General features: G+C 43.5%; 1 protein-coding gene across 3 annotated transcripts in view; it reads right to left on the reverse strand.

Annotated features, from left to right (window-relative positions):
• The window catches only part of ASTN2 (astrotactin 2), a 1,144,107-nt gene extending 1,129,587 nt beyond the window's left edge, over positions 1-14,520 (reverse strand). The window contains exons 1-2 of one of the 3 annotated variants that reach the window (XM_043982377.1): positions 14,271-14,520; positions 12,976-13,549 (exon numbers count right to left, since the gene is read on the reverse strand). In XM_043982377.1, the coding sequence (XP_043838312.1) occupies positions 12,976-13,549; positions 14,271-14,288 (592 nt within the window). In that variant the 5' untranslated portion in view covers positions 14,289-14,520. Of the gene's footprint in view, positions 1-12,975; positions 13,550-13,732; positions 13,813-14,270 lie in introns of those variants that run through there. The other 2 variants (XM_043982378.1, XM_043982376.1) reach the window with 2 other exon arrangements.
• Positions 14,521-17,473: the final 2,953 nt, after the last annotated feature.

The following is a 17,473-nucleotide window of genomic DNA, read 5'->3' on the forward strand; positions in this document are numbered from 1 at the left end:
TCTCCTTCCACTACATTTCTCATGTGGCTCCCTTTGGCTCTCCCCACCCAACCACCATCCTAGTTCACAGCCTTATCACTTTCTTCCTGGACAACTGCCATAGCTTCCTAATTAGTCTTTCTGCCTCCTGCCCTCTCCAACCCCTCCACCACATAGCTTCCAGGCAATTTTTTTCATAAAGCACAAGTGTAATCATTCCACTTTCACAGTCAAACTCCAGTGTTCTCTTACTAACTCTAAAAGCAAATATTAGTTCACCTTTAGTTTATCCTTTTATTAATTTATATTTTTGCATAAGTTTTATAAGTTACCTAAATATTAGTACAGTATTATATATATAATTTGTAAATAAGTATTCACATATTAATATTGTGTGCTCAAAAATAAAGTTACTGACGTGATGAATTTTAAAGCTTAGAGGCCACTGGTCTAAGGCATCTTAACTCTGTCATATGTAAAACAAATGTTGGAATAAGATGAATCAATCAAAATGGATTTATCAAATACCCCACCTCACCCTTCCAGCTCTGCCATTCTAGGACTTTTCAGATTTTCCTCCCTCTGATCTTCAATTCACTTCAGAGAATGCCAATATCCCGTTTCCCGAATGTGAGAGAAACTGAGTCACAGGAAAAAGAAAGAACTCTTTTCAGGCTCTCTAGTACTTAGGTTAGAAAATCTGATATACTAACTCATGTTGTCCTCAAGGGGGCAACAAGGAGGAAGAAGGACAAGCATTCTCTATACCTGTGGTATCAAACTCAAATAGGAAAGGGGATGGGGGTTGCCTTAGTCATACTTAAGGATCCTTGCACAGTGTATTATTGACTTAGGAAACCACATATTCATATTAACTATGTTTTATTGTATTTCTTTTTATCTTGTTAAATATTTCCCAATTACATTTTAATCTACTTCATGCCTCAGTACCCTAGCTCATGTTTGACACCTCTGCTCTAGATCCAAGTACTGGTGAGTGAAACAATAAGGTAGAGTGGAAAGAGCACCAATTCCGGAGTCAGAAGGCCCAAGTTCAAAAGCAATCCCTAGTCTTACCTTCTTGTGTAAAACTGAACAAGTCACTACAGTTACCTGGACCTCCACATCCTCATCTCTAACATGAGGGGTTTGGACTAGATGTACTTGAAGTTCCCTTCTACCTTTGAATCAACTATCACGTGATCCTATGCACTTGAGTCTCAGACAGGGAACATGGCAGCCCATCGGGATATAAAGCTAGTCAGTGCTAGAGCTGGTATTTAAACTCTGGACTTCTTATCCCAAGTCTATACTCTTTCTACTATACCACATTGTCTCCCTATGAGGATTAGAATAACAAACACAATGTGGGGTACAACATTGGATTAAAATATAATGCAAGAAGGGGATAGAATCTCCTACCTTTTAGTTCTAAATTCTTCCTACTGCCCTGCAATAGGTTCCTATGAGGCCAATCCACCAATGTGAAGCACAAGGGGATAAGGGAAGGCAAAGAAAAAGGGAAGGAAACTTCAGGATGAAAGCTTCCTAAGTGGATTTTCAAAGTCTCACTTCCATGAACTTAACACCAAGGACCATAGAAGGAACTGTAAGTCACAGAGGAACTGAGCTCCATCAATGCTGAGAGGATGGAAGGGGGCAACTGGGGTGTATATATCTATAGGCTGATTGTTATTTTGATCAGAGCAGAGACACAGGACACAGCTCTGACCAGGCTGGCCTGTAACTAAGTGGCTCTGGCTTTTTCCAGTTTGTACCACCCCACAACACCTCCCCCAACCCCTTTCTTTCCCTCCACACAACAACCCCACCCCTCCACCTCCCACTACCTCCTAATTCTGACAAGGAAACAGCTACATAATCAGGTATGCTGCCTTTGGATCCCCTTCTCAGAAGGTTCCTACAAAATCTGTCTCCTTGCTAAATGAGAGTGGGGAGGGGAATAGAATGCAAACCAAGTGTTTCTGCACTTTGTACATATTTACATGCCAGAAGAACACTTGGAAGAAGGGTACTAAAAGGATAACAAACTGTGAATATCCAAGTCTCCATGACCTTCTGCCAGTAATAATAATAATGACAATAGCAAACAACTCATATTTCTCTAATGCTTGAAGATTTGAAAGGGCATCCTGAACTCCCTCCCCCACAAATGGGTTGTTATTATTGCAATAGTCTCTCCTCCTTGGTCTCTTTAAGTCCAGTCTCTCCTTCTTCCCCTACACATTTGGCCAGACTAATATTCCTTAAAGAGCACATTCGATGCATCATTTGTTCAGAGATCTTGAATGGCTCACTCCTTCCTGTGACACCCAGAGTAAACATGTCTGCATTCAATAGGAAAGAAAGCCTTACTTTTGACAACCCAGAAACATGAGCTCCTGGCAACAGTAGGTGTTTAATAAGTATTTGTTCCCTTTCCACTTTATGTGCACTTAGTTTTCTCATAGGAAAATTTGTATAATGCTCAGATTGCCTATCTCAAATGAAGCAATATATTTTTTATAACCATAAAATGCTAAAGAAATGCTATTTATCCTTCTTTCAAAGTTGTTCAATATTTGATTTTGCCCTACATTTCCCATCTGTAACACTTCTCCCTTTTTCTTGAACACAAATTTTGCTCATCAGGTTTAATCAACATCCTACAACCACGTTATGTTCATTCCCAATGTTTTGTCATGATATTTCTTCTTTGGTATCATAGAAAAATCAGTGGCTTGGGAGTCAGAGGACCTTAGTTCAAATCCTCCCTCTATTATTATCTACCTGTATAACCTTCAAGTCACTTTAATCTTTTGTTGTTGTTGTTGACTCATGTCTGGCTCTTTCTGACCCCATTTGTGGTTTTCTTGGTAAAAATAATGGAGTGGTTTGTCATTTCCTTCTCCAGCTCATTTTACAGATGAGGAAACTGAGGCAAAAGGGGTAAAGTAACTTGCCTAGTGTCACACAGCTAGTAAAAATATGAAGCCCAAATTTGAACTCAGGTCTTCCCAATTCCAGGCCCAGTAGTATATCCAATGCACCAACTAGCTGCCATCTGACATGACCTCAATTACCTCATCTCTAACAATAAGTAGGTAGATAAAATGGCCTTTAAATTGATGAAATCGATTGCACTATGATCCCTACCAGAGAAGAATGCAAAATTTAGTATTGGAAACCTGAGATTTAATACTGGCTCCTGCATTTGCTCTCTGTATGAGTCATTGAATAAGCTCTCTTGAAAAAGTCATTTAACATCTTTGGGACTCAGTCTCCTCACATGTAAAACTAAGTAAGGGAACTTGATGTCATCCAAGGATCCTTCAGGACTTAAATCTATGGTCCTAGCCATCCTTGAAATCCCACTTAAACCCAAATTCATCCATTGACATCCTTACATAGGTATTACCCTAACTTTGATCCCCCTTCCCTTGTTTAATAAAAAGAAGACCACAACAGTGGGAGTTATGGTCTATCTGCAAAGCCAAAGCCTTGGAATTATAACTACTGCTTCTAGAGCATTCCCAGATTTTCTTTTACCCCCACAGACATTCTGTCAGGTAGGAAGGATAAGCATTTTAAAGATTTAAGGCACAAGGAGGAAATGTGAATGAGACTAAGTGCCCCAGATAGTAAGGCTCCTCCTTATGAATTGAGAGAATTGAGAACTCAAATCGAGCCTCCCTTCTTCAGACCCAACCTTCTTTTCACTATAAATACTATACAGACTTTCTTTGAATTGCACAGCTAACCCAAGAATACTTTGAGATCTTCTAGTCCAATTTTGTTTTATTGATGCAGAAGATTAGACCCACAATGGGGCAGTGACTTGGCCAAAGTCACATAGCTAGTTAACAGAGCTAAGGGTTTTCTAGCCAATAGACCCAAGCTTTTTCCCCCCTCCCTGCCCCTCTTTAACATGCAAGAGTTACAAGAAAACAAAACATTATAGCCATGACCAAGTTCTACTCTGGAGAAGACTTGGGAAAATGGAGCTCCCTCCTGTCTTTCTAAAAGTGGGGAAATATGGGTATGATATATTTTATATATTGTCAGGAACAAGTGATGTCTTGATTAGTTTTGTTAAAATTAACTGCTCTCCTCTCTGTTTTTTTTAATATATTATTATTCTTAGTTACAAAGGATAAATTAGTGGATAGAGAAGGGAGAGAAAAGGGATATATTTGGAAATGAAAATAATATAAAAACAAAAGGTATAAATGAAAATGACACAATTCAGGGGTTCTTTTTTTTTGCTTTGAGTCTGTTCAAAAATACTTTGAATCCCCCTTTAGAAGGTTGTTGGATTGAGTCCAGGACTTATATTTGCCTTATATAATTGGTTTCCTTTTGACTTGTAATAATAGCAGCTGACATTTATATAGTACATTAAAATTTCAGAAACATTTAACATATATTATCCCATTTAAGCTTACAAGGCAGATAATTACAGGTGTTGTTATTCCTATTATGCAGATGGGAATACAGAGGCTTATAAAAATGAAATGATTCATCAATGGTCATGTATCTAGTACCTGAGGCAGCACTGGAACCCAGAGCTTCCTGACAAGTACAACATTCCATCTACTTCATGTTCACGGCATATGATTTGATGGCAATAACACACGCAGAGACTAAGATATAACAGGTCACAACAGTAACTGCAATGAAAAGTCAGTATTAAATGGGTCACATTAGTGGAGATTGGATGTTATTATTGAGGTTGTGGTGGGTTGTAAATGAGAGAGAAGGAACTATTCTAAGTTCTCACATACTAATAAGCTAGGTCACCCTTGGGCAAGTCATTTAACTTCTCTCAGCCTCAGTTTCTCCATAAAAAATGAGGGTGCTAATAGCACTTATTTCACAGGTTCATTATAAGCTTAAATCACATACTATATGTAAAGATCTATATAAATCCTAATGAAGCTAGGTGGCACAGTAGATAGAGTGGTGAGCCTGGAGTCAGGAAGACTCATTTTTGGTAGTTTGAATCTGGCCTCAGACATTTGTGAGACCCTGGACAAGTCATTTAACCCTATTTGCCTCGGTTTCCTCAACTGTAAAATGAGCTGGAGATGGAAATGGCAAACCACTCCAATGTCTCTGTCAAAAAACTGCCAAATGGGGTCATTAACAGTGAGACACGGTAGAAGAAAAATATAAATCATAGTCATTATTAAGATACACATATACATCGAATTCATAGGATCTAGAGCCAGAAAGACCTTTAGAGATCCTCTAGGACAACTCTCTCATTTTACAAATGGGGAAACTGAGACCTAGAGAGAGAAAGTTACTCATGTGTCCTTGAGCAAGTAATCATCAGCATTGAATCCTAGGTTGTCTATTCCATATTCAGTGCTCTGCTATAGTATACTCCTTGAACTGTCTGAATCTTGAATTCTGTGGCACTTGAGCAGATTCTGCTTTCCAGAAAAGAGGATGGGGAGGGTAGGGGAAAAATAAAGCATGTAAGAAATGAGTAGGAAACAAGCAGAACAGGTCACCTTCCTTTCTGGGCATCCTCTTGAAATAATGCCTGGAAATTCAGTTAAAAAAGGAGTTGCTTCCCTTTCCCTGCTATAGTTAATCTTCTGTTGCCACTAGCTGGTCAGTATAGGTACTTGGAAAAGCAACTGCTATTTAAAGAAGGCTCTGTGCTCTCTGGCTGTAGGATCTGTGAAAATACCCTTTTTCATTGGGTTTTCTCTTCCTTAGGAAAAGAAACTCCTTTCCCTTTTCTCTCCAAAGATCTGCTGATTAATATGGTGAGAGGGAATGTCTTCCCTCCCCTCACCAAAGACAAGAAGTCACCCCCAAAATTCATAAGTGTTTTAATAAGCTAATATTCCTGCAAGGATAACACTCTATTTCCCCAGAGGACTCTCTCTTTCTCCCCTCTCCTCTCTTTTACCCTGATATGGTTAGAGAAGAGGGTGGGAAGAGGAAGGAAGAAGAAAAGGGGGTTGTAATTGTCAGACTGGGTCCAGAGTCTGAGATATACTCAGTTCTTTCTAACACATCATTAAAGTCACCTGTCACGGTGATGTTTTCTGTTAGATTTATCCCAAGGCTTGCATTTTCCCCTGATTTCCTCATCTGCCACCCCTCTCCCCAGCTCTGGTCTTTCTGAAGGCAGCCAGGTCTAAGTGGGTTTATAACAAAGGGGGTGCTGAGGGGCAGGCGCCTCTGTGGAACAGGAAAAGCTCGCCTGATCAGAGTAAGCTAACTCCTGGACTCGGCGCACACTGATTAAGATACACAGAATGAGCTGCCTCCCACAGGGCCAATTCAGTACTCAGAGCCGGTACAAATGGTCAGGCTCTCAGCCATGCCACGGCTCACGACGGTAGTTTTCTTTTTGCTTCTGTGGCTCTAGAAATCCAGGGTTATGTTTAGCTCTGGCACCTCAGCTGACTGAGCCCACCTCTTCCCACCCTCTTACCTCTAAACAATGAAAAAAAAATGCTCTGCTTTACCACTGTCCACATCAGTCCCTCCTTTATCTACATTTTCAAAAAAAAAATACATTTATGTTGCTTCTAAATCATTGGGGGAAAAAAAACTACTAGGAACACGGCTACTTCTGGGGAGGAGAGACTCTCAAAAAAGATGCAGTAATCAGATTTGAATGAGCAAAGTGGGAATTTTAAGAGAGAATTGGGGGCCAGGAAGGATTGGAATGAGACTGCTATGCTACCTGACAGCACCAGTCTATTGCTAGAGATACCCCAGGATGCTGCCAGCCATTATGAAATGCTCATATAACATTGAAAAGGAAAATGTAATTGACAATATAGTGAGACAGAGAAGAAAAAAAATACACTATAGCCTTCCAAATGTATACTGATATATGCCTTATTCTGTGACTATGGAGAATCAGAGTGTATACAGAGAAGAGTTTGAAGCCAGGAAGACATGGGTCCAAAAATGGATTCTGTCATTGGCTTTGTGACTCTAGGCAAGTCATTTACCTCTCAATGCTCTAAGCAACTCTCTAAAACTCTTAAGTTGCAGAGAAGGTCTTGACCTTCACTGGTAAAAGAAGGTATGTCACCTGAATTGGAGTCTGCCCAGAGGGAGGCGATTTTAGCTTAGGTTAAAAAAAAAAATACTGCATTTTGAGTACCTGAATTTGAATCCTGACTCTGTTACTTACTACCTGTATAATTTTGTAAAAATGACATCTCTCTGGGCCTCAGTTTCCTTATTTGTAATACGAAAGGGATGGATTAGATTATATCTAATGTTGTTCCAGCTTTATATCCTGAAATCTGAAATCTAAGCCATTTTCTTTGTTCATCTGAAGGGGTTATTTTCCTACCTGCAGTCCTCTGTGGACCTTTAAGGCCCCAATTCCAAAGAAGCCCTGCGCTAAAGCTAAAAACCCTGAGATGAGACAGTTTGTACTTGCATGTGCCCAAATTCTCTTTCTCCCCCAACGCCTCCCTGCAAAAGACACTGTACACCCCCTCAGTTACATGCTTTACATGACAAAGGAAATTACCAAGAGATGTTAAGACAAAGTAAGGTTATTAAATTCTCTTTTCCCTTTTTTTCTGAATCAAAGCTAGTGGTAAACAACTGAACATCCCCTCCCCTGACTGCTATTAAGTACTATGGGAAAGACACATTTAGGTGTACATGTTAGAATCAAAACTAAATCCCAACTAAGATCTGAGATGTCCATGGAGAGGTGCTGCTGGGGTGGGGTGGGGGGAGAGAAAAGAGGAGGGAAAAGAGTGATGGGGAGGAAGAGAGGGAGTGGAGGAGACAGGAAAAGATTGCGTTGAGGAGACCTGAACTAGCTACCTTTTCTGGCCAAACTCTTTTCTGTTTGGGCACTTGTTCCCCAGTTATCCAAGTAACAAAAAAGGGTGATAATTGAAAAAGAATGGAATGACCATCATATAACTGATAGCATTTGTCCTTATAATTGTGTAGAATGTCAGGGTTGAAAGGGAACTTAGAAATGATCTGGGTTCAAATCCAGACCCCTGTACCTATTATAGTGTGGCCATGAGCAAGTCCCAATTTATCTCCCTCATACAATAAATAGAAGTACCATCTCTTGTATTACCTATCTTCCAGAGTTAAACAGAAATATAACAATAGCAGTATCATCATGTAGCTGAGCCCCTTCTTTATACAAATAAGGAAACTGAGGCACAGAGATATGCGACTTTCTCTAAGACTGACATTAATTTTAAGGCTACATTTTTGCAATTCCCAAATAACATTGTTTCACTTGCCTTCCTCTTGACCCCTATTTAGTTTCCAGATAGGTAACTTCAATTTCTCTGCTGCACTCCAAACCATCAACTATCTAAATCCTGTTTCAAGGCCCAGCCAATCTTACTCCAATAAAACTTTCCCAGACCACTTCAGTCCAATGATTTTTCCACTAATGACATTTGGCTTGCTCTTCCGTCCCTTAATCGTATGCAGCTTTGTGACTGGCATCTCTTAAATTGTCTTAAAATTAAACAGGCATACATGCACAAACGTGAAGAAGTGAAAGGATCCTAGATAGATTACCTCTTCCCTTCTTTAGTTATTTAACTTTTAACCCCTATCTCCCTAACTGTATGGTGTATTCCATAATATCAAAGATAATGTCTTATTCAGGATTATATCCCCCAAAGTATCAATCTTTCAAAAGATGCTCAAAAAATCTTTGCTTTGTTATTATCTTAATGAAATTTCAGTGTTTTGGAAGTAGATTTTCTCTGCATTTAGGCCTTCTGTACCAGGAAACAAAATTTTTAGGACCCTTCAGTCTTTTCTGATTTTTTATCATTTCCGTTCAGGAAAGAAATGCCCATTTATTTATCCAGGTAAGCTCTTGCCTGCAAGGAAGAGATGAAGTCAGGGGAAATGCAGAAACAGCACTTGTAATTAACCTCCATACCAGTCAAGAGCAGAGTAAATTGTTCAGGACACCAAGCAGAAGGTGAAAGGGAGGGAGAACAACTTGAGAAAAAAAAAATGAAGGGAGGATTTCAGAGTCCACTTTACAGAAGAAACCAATTGTGCAGAGGGCAGCTAGGTGGCACAGTGGATAAAGAATCGACCCTGGATTCAGGAGGACCTGAGTTCAAATCCAGACTCAGACACTTGACACTAACTAGTTGTGTTACCCTGGCAAGTCACTTAACCCTCATTGCCCCACCAACAAAACAAACAAACAACTGTGCAAAGAGAAAACTTTGGTAGATCACAAACAGCCATACTGTGTGTGTGTGTGTGTGTGTGTGTGTGTGTGTGTGTTTGGTGGTGGTGATGGGGGGGGGGTTATCCTCTCCTTTTAAAAATTCACCTTATCGCCAAGAGGACTTTTAATACCTAGGGAGCCAGTTGAATTGTGGGATACTGAGTAAGTAGAATGAAAAAACAGAGCAAACTTCCCCTAAGGACCTAAGTATAGCCTCATCAGGCACCACCATCTCCCAGTGGCCCCAGACAACCATCAGTGGCTTGTTATATTTCATTGGCATCTCTCCTTGAACAATGGCCACAGACTTCAATAGATTGAGGCACTCATATGCTCCAGATCTTCTCTCTGGTCAGAAGCAAGAGAGAAGGGAACTGTCCACTCCTACTGGAGAAACATATGGCATGGGAATTCTCCAGAGGCAGGAAACTGATCAAATGGTTAGGTAGGTGGAGACAAGTGTCTCTGAGACCTTGAGGCATAAGGAAGAGGGGATGGCAGGAATACCAAATCTTGCCTTTCTAGTCAGTTGTAGGGCTCTCCACAAAGCTCAATGTGCACCCAGTGTTTACCCGCAAACAGTCTCAGACCAATACAAATAAAAAGCCTCCGTTTCTCTGCATAGCTCCTGCCATCCATCCCCAGCCATCTGCTTGCTGCCGATGCTCGCCAAATTCCCCAGCGGGAAGCAGCACCACCACAGGTCCCTGGCACAGGGCAGAAAAGAGAGATGGGGAGGGCATACCCCAGAAGCAGGCAAATCTCCAGGAACAGATCACAGTAGGATGAAGGAGAAAATCATCCACAAGGTGGTTGGAGGGAGGGGGTAGGTAACCTCAAAGAATGTAAGTATACTCCATAGCTTCCATAATTCCTGGTACTCTTTAATCACAAAACATTGATAAAGGCTCCTAGTGAGAATAGATCTTCTTGGAGGAAGACAGGAGAAGGATTCTAGAAATACAACTGCCCATAGCAAATAGTTGAGAGAATCCAGAATTTTCAGCTTTCTATGGTATATTTCTGATTCCTGTTGTTTCCATCCCATAATTTCATCTTCTCAGTGACTGGAGCAAGGCTTTTCTGAGAAAATCCTGACCATGTGTTGAAACACAAGAGAGAACCCTAGTGCAGTCTGGTCTAGGATAGCTTCCCAAACAGCCAAACAGAAGATTTCTCCTCTCCCCCCCCCCATCCCTGCCAAGGTTCTGAGGTTCTTAATTCCTTGTCCTTTACACCCGCTCTTATAATTCTACATTTGGATCTCTCAATCTGTTGGGCCCTATCCTTAAGGACTCAAAAGACTTTGGTGTGGTTGGGCAATAAGCCTGCTCTATTAAAGGTGGAATGCTGGGGGAGAAGTTTGGCATTCCAGGAGTCTTGGAGTCCCTCACCTGGGTGACCTAGGGCTTGCCTCATAAGGAGCCAAGAGATAGATGAAGAGGAAGCAGGGCAGTAGTGAGCCCAAGGAGAACCCAGGATGGAGCTGAGCTCCAAGGCTGGAACCAGCAGGTTAAGCTGGGAGTCCAAGATTTCCTGTGCTATTTGTGGCATAGAGCTAAAACTGGACTCTAAGATTCCAGTTTAAAGGGGGCACAAAGTCTCTCCTTCAAAACTGTGTTATCCTTGTAGAGCAGCATGGACACAATAGGGGAAGGAATATTCTTTTCCACAGAGGTAAGATAAACTGCCCTGGGAAGTGCTCCAGAAGAAACCTTAATGATGTTCTTGCCACATTTACCCCCATATCCTCCTCCCGGGGAGGCCAGGAGCACTCTAGTTACTGTATGCTTGAGGGCAAAGAGAGGAAAGAAAACAGGACCCATAGAGGAGGAAGTCCAAGGCTTTGGGAAGAAGAGAAGGATGAATTCAATTTATATGCAGGCATTTCGCTCCTGTTCTTTAGCATCTTTAGGTCATAGCATTTTAGAGTTGGAAATTTTGTGGTCCATCCATTTCATTTTACAGAGGAGCAAAATGAGGTCCAGAAAGTTGAAATTACTTGCCCAAGGTCATAGGTAGTAAGAGGAGCTCTGATTCGAACTCTTATGTTCTTACTTTAAACCCAGTTTTCCTCAGTCCCCTCAACTACATCTCTCCAAGTTCTCTTTCTCAAGTTAGCAAGAGTTGAGTGATGACAGAATGGGAAGTGTCCCTCTATCCTTTGACAGATATTTCCTAGAAGGGAATACAGGCCAAAAGCCCCCATCTGCAACCATAACAGAATCCCTGAGGGCTTCCATCCTTAGCTGGGAGGGCTGAGGAGAATTTGGGATAGACCAAGGGAAGAGGGGGTTCCTTCAATAAATAGCAGAATGCTGAGCTTGTGTCTAGTTGGACAGACTCTATTAACAAATCTATCCCTTGAGTCCAAATGGGTGGAGAGATAGGGATGGGGAGAAGCTAGAAAGACTGAGGGGAATTTTTTTTTTTAATGCTCTAGATAATTAAGCTATCAATTACAAAGGAGGAAAACCAGCCACTCTTCTGATAGCCCTGAAGGGAAAGCTCCTTGGGGAGTTGGCCAAACAGAGCAGGCGTCAGGCTGCCCCGGAACTTTCTGATTAAGTTTTGCCTTCACTGTATTCTTTCAGTCCTGCAAGTTATTATTTGCAGAAAATCAAGTGCTAAGCCAGGAAGCTGTGCCCCAGGAAAGGAGCAGGAGAAAACGTCTAAGCAGACAAGAAATAGGGGGTCCTGACCAGACTGTGCTTACCGCAGTGTCAGCGCCGACATGGAGACAGACCTCACACTAATGTTCCACCTTTTCCCCATGCGATTTCCAGGAAAAACCCTCAGGGACAACAGGGTCATCCTTACACTGGGCATATTCAGATAGTAACAAGACAATAATGTAGGCAACAACATTTTTCATTAAGGATCTGCCCGGTCTGCCAAATCCCTGGACAGAAGGTTCCGTTACTGAAAAGGAGTAGAGGGTGAGGGGTAGAGGTCAGGAACTCCAGTACAGGGGTTGTACCTTCTTTCCCAATTTCCACTATTTCCCTCAGCACACATAGTTAACTAGTGCATGCGTGTCCTAAACTCTTCTTTCAGCACGACAGCGCCCCGGAGGGGGGAAGTTAGGGGGAGAGCCTTCTTTCCTTGCCCTCTCTGCCCGGGAGTCTACCCTGAGAACCACTCTGCTCTCTTCACATCTCCACTGCTCCAAAGCCAGTTGTCCCAGCATTGATCCCAAGCATTGCGGCACCCTGGGTAGGAAATCTGGATCCCACAAAATCTCATCCCAATCCCCAAAGAGAACAAAATCCCAAATCCCCAAGCTGTTATTCCCCCATCTCCTTCCCTGGCACCTTGCTGCCAGCTGCTCCCACTTCCGGAGCACACTCGAACCACCTGTGCGCTGGTCCCCTGACAGAGTTGATGGTGGTGGAGGGGTGCCCCTTCCTCCCATCTACTTCTGATCACCGCCCTCCCCCCCGCCACCCAACTCTTCTCCCTCTATGTCTCTAGTCTCATTCAGGACAGTCTCCAGGTCCAGTGCAAGGACCTCGCTCCCCACGCCCCCTGGGGCCCGGGGCTAACTCTTCGGGCCCCAATCCAGGGATGCACGCGGGATAATTAGGGGTTCGTTCGCGAGCGGATGGTTAGGGCCCTGAGGTCTGTCTAAGCTCCGGGATATGATGTCCATTGGAGACACATCCCAGAGAGACAGTCCAGGGAGTGAGAGGGATACAGACGAGCTCCGGACTCCCTCCTCTGGGTCCCACTGTTCTATGCCTCCCCGGCCCCCGGGTACCGCCTCTTACCCAGGGTGAAGAACGGGAGCTCCGTGTTGTCCAGGTCGTCCAGCACTGCGATGCGCCCGGGCAGCTCGTTGCGCACAAAGAGCAGGAGCCGGGACTCTGCGGGGCTACCCGGGCCGCCAGAGCCCGAGCCTCCTGAGCCCAGAGAGCCGGCCGCGGCGGCGGCTGCAGCGGCGGCGGCAGCAGCGGTGGCAGCTCCTGCTCCGGCCCCGGCCCGGCCGCCGCTCCAGCTAATGTCGCTCTCCCGCAGCACTGGCAGCGTGGACACGGTGACCGTCTTCAGCCGGCATGAGCTGTCGGGTTCCCGGGAGGCAGAGGAGCCGGGCCCGCTGGCCAGCAGCAAGAGGAGAGGGAGCAGCGGGGCGGGAGCGGAGGGAGGCGGCGGCAGCAGATACGGGCGGCCAGAGCTTGAGCCTAGGCGGAGCCGGAGCCGCAGCCGCCACCGGAGCCCGAGCCCGGGGCTGCTCGGGTCGGCCATGCCTGAGGGGGCCGCGGAGCTGCAGCCCGGGAGGGCGCACCAAGAGGCGGGTACGGGGGGCGCTGGTGGTGGAGACGAGACTGGAGGAGAACAAGGACGCTGGAAGGGAAGGAGCCGAATGAGTCGCTTTCTAACAGCCCCCAGCTCCGGGGCTCCGCCTCCCGATCGGCCCTGGACCGCCCCCCCGCACCGCCTCCCCAGCCCCGCCGCCCCCACCAAGGCTCAGTCTGGGACCCACTCTGCTTCTCCCCTCTTCCAGTGACACCCCCCCTCCCCAATCACCTTCCGGGCTCGCCGCAGTGACCACCTATCGCTTGAGCCCTGAATTGTGTGATTCCCTGAGATCCGTGCACCCCAATCTAATCCTGCTCTTCACCCCAGCATTGCCCCGGATTCACCCGGAGCTTCTCTACCCCCTCCCTCCTCTAACTCCTAGGACTACACATTGCCCCTCCCTCCTCCGATCTGTACCCCCTCCCCCAACATCTTCCCCTTCCTCTATTAGCCCCAATATTGCACTGCTTCTCCCCTTCATCCCCACACCCAGAAACCATCCTTTCCTCTTGTCCCCTCAAGGTCCAGTCATCTTTTGCTTTCACCTCTCTTCATTCGCCCCACCCTAGGATAATACTGGCAGTCTCAGCTGTGGTCTCTCCCCCTCCCTCTTCTGCCAACCACAAGGAGAGGGTGTCCCCCTATCCCTCTATGTAGCTAGGACATAACTTTGTCTTTCTTCAGGTACACCCTCCCCCATTCTCTTTGGATGTCTAGAGTTTCCTCCCCCCTCAAGTTCGTGGGATAAACCCTTCCTTTGACCTACCTCTCTCCTCTTCAACATTTAGTTCTCTTTATCAGCCTTGGGTCCTATAAGCTGCAAATACCTCAGTATGAACTTTAAATCTACCTTCAGCATGTCTCCCACCTCCATCCCTTCCCCATCTCCCCCCGAATTTTTAAGCCTCTGTAGGTTAGAGCATACTGAGTCTGGCCAAGAAGCCCTTCTCCTCTCTGGGCTCTCAGCAATGTCCCTGTCATCCCTCCCTTCAGGCTTTCCAAGAGCTTTTTAATGTTGGATGCCTGCTCCTGGGCTGCTCAGAGCTCAGCATTTGTCAGTTTCTGCTCTGGGTGTGAAATTCCTGAAAAGGGTGTGAGGCAGACATAAGCAGGTCTGTCTGCCCCTCTCCTGACTTCCCCTTAACCCTTCCCCACTCTAAGAGCCTCCTCTGAGAAACCTTTGGCTGCTCCATCTTTTAACCTAGCACTCCTCTGAACTGCTGGAAGTTGAATTACACATCTCAATCCTTTAATTCTCTTCATCACTTTGGCATTCCAGTAGGGTTCCATTCTCATCATTCTCTCTCTCTCTCTCTCTCTCTCTCTCTCTCTCTCTCTCTCTCTCTCTCTCTCTCTCTCTCTCTCTCACACACACACACACACACACACACACACATCCTCTGCTGACCTCCCTTTCCTATTCAAACTTTCAGCTCACCACTTATATACATATTTTGTTCACTAGGCTCTTCTTTCCAACCTCTATTTATTTCCTTGATCTTTTTTCCCCTTTCCTCTAGATTCACTCTTTCATCTTTTCAACCATTTCTTCCTTACTCCTCTTAACTTTAATCTTAAAATACCTTCTTACAATTTTTTGTCCATGTTTCCACATCTCTCCTCTTCATAGCTTAGGATCATGGGGATCATAGGATTCTTAGAGCCAGGAAAGACTTTAGAGATCATTTCCTTCCAAACTCTTGATTGTTTTTCTCTCCTTCCTTCCTCCCTCCCTTCCTTCCTTCCTTCCTTCCTTCCTTCCTTCCTTCCTTCCTTCCTTCCTTCCTTCCTTCCTTCCTTCCTTCCTTCCTTCCTTCCTTCCTTCCTTCCTTCCTTCCTTCCCTCTTTCTTTTCTTCATTCCTATTCTGTCTTAACCCTTCACATGATCCCCCTCCCAGGTTTAAGATCTCTTTCACCTTATTTTAAATGGTGTTTTTACTATCTCTAATTAAAAGTATTGTTCAGTTGTGTCTAACTCTTCCTGACCCCATTCAGGATTTTCTTGGCAAAGATACTGGAGTGGTTTGTCATTTCTTTCTCCAGCTCATTTTACAGATGAAGAAACTGAGGCAAACAGAGTTAAGTGACTTGCCCATGGTCATATTAATTGTCTGAGGACAAATTTGAATTCAGGAAAATGAGTCTTCCTGACTCTGGGCCTGACACTCTATACACTGTGCCACCTAGTTGAAGTTCTAAAATTATAGATTTAGGTCTGAAAAGGACCTTAGAGGTCATCCAGTTCAACTTCTTCATTTTGCAAATGGAGAAACAAGTCTAGAGAGGTTAAATAATTTATCCAAGGTAATATGATAAGATACACCCCCTTTTTCTGGTTTTCTGCTAGCTGCTGCTTTGGGGAAATACTAACTTCCATAATTCCATAATTCCAAATACTGGCTAAATAGGTTAGGCTATTAAATTCTCTTCTATTCTTTATTCCACTAATCATTATTCAATCTTTTTGGCCTTAATCTTTCCATCTGTATAATGAGAGTTTTAAGCAACTTGATAATCTCAGCCATCCCTTCCAGCTTTCAAAATATAATTTTCTAATTCACTTCCTCTTCTCAAGTCCTCTGTTTCCCCATATGTAAAATGAGGGGATTGCATTAGATAATGTCCAGAATTCTTTCTACCTACCTACCTACAACTACCTACCTAATTAACTAAGTCAATCACTCTCTCAACATATTATATATATATATATATATATATATATATATGGACACATATATATGTGTATGTGTTTAGAAATTATATGTATATGTAGTTTATCTATAATATATGTAGTTATGTAACTATATAACTTTGATTATAAGGTTTTTTTCTTGCCTCTCTTTGGCTTACTTGGATCCATTCATTTCTCCCAAATATTTCACCCCTGCCTCCCTCAGTCTCTTCTTTATACATTGACAATACTCCACTATTCTGTGCAACCAGCCTCTTTGAGTCTCTGTGCCCCATTCTTCAGATATGCTGACACAGTCCATTTATAGATGTGCTCTCCCAGAAAAGGCTTGGTTTATGTAATTCAGAGAAGGCAGAGCCTGGGGAAGGCCTTCAAAGACTGAGGGAACATAGATATCTTGCCTCCAGCCAATAGTTTATATCGACAAAGGATACAAGAGCCCTTTACCAGCTGTCCTCTCCATAAAATATTAGGCTCATAGGATATTAGAGATGAAAGTAAACTCAGTGATTATTTATTCCAGTCTTCTGATTTTAGAAATTAGGAATCCAAAGCCTAGAGAGAGGAATTTGCCCAAAGTCACATCAGGAGTAGGAAGTGGAACCTAGTACTAACTCAAGTCATCTGATTCCAGATGAAGGTTTTTGGTTTTGGTTTTGTTTTGTTTTGTAGTTGTTATTGTTGTTGTTTCTCATGCCACTATTTTTAAGACTTCACTTCTGGGCTGTCTCTTGGACCAGGTTTCTTTTAGGTTGATAAGTCTCATTTTACTTTTTTACATTCCTGTTCACTCTGCAGTCATATCTCACTTAGTGATACTTCTGTATTGAATTAATGTATTCTCCTCTCAGGCCCCTACAACCCATTTATAAAATGAGAAGAAAACAAAATATCATTAAGTACATTCTATGTGGCAGGTACTCTGCTAAACTTTACAAATATTGTCTCATTTTAATACTCTTTGTATTTGTGAAATAGGTAGTACTTTTCCTCCATCTTAGAATTGAGGAAACTGAGTCCAAAAGATGTTAAGTTACTTACCCAGGGAGTCGCACAGCAAGTAACTATTTGAGGATGGATTGAAACTAAGGTCTTCCTGACTCTAGGCCCAGCTTTCGATCCACTGGTTTCCATCCACTATGCCATTGAGCAAACAATCCTTCCACCATCTATCTCATAGGGCAACTGCACTTTGTAAATCTTAAAGTGATATTGAAATGAGTTGTTGCTGTCACTTTCTATGCTCAATTTTCCCTCTGGATGTTTTCCTTTACCA

Source organism: Dromiciops gliroides, chromosome 2 (genome assembly GCF_019393635.1).
Source record: "Dromiciops gliroides isolate mDroGli1 chromosome 2, mDroGli1.pri, whole genome shotgun sequence".
Taxonomy (NCBI): domain Eukaryota; kingdom Metazoa; phylum Chordata; class Mammalia; order Microbiotheria; family Microbiotheriidae; genus Dromiciops; species Dromiciops gliroides.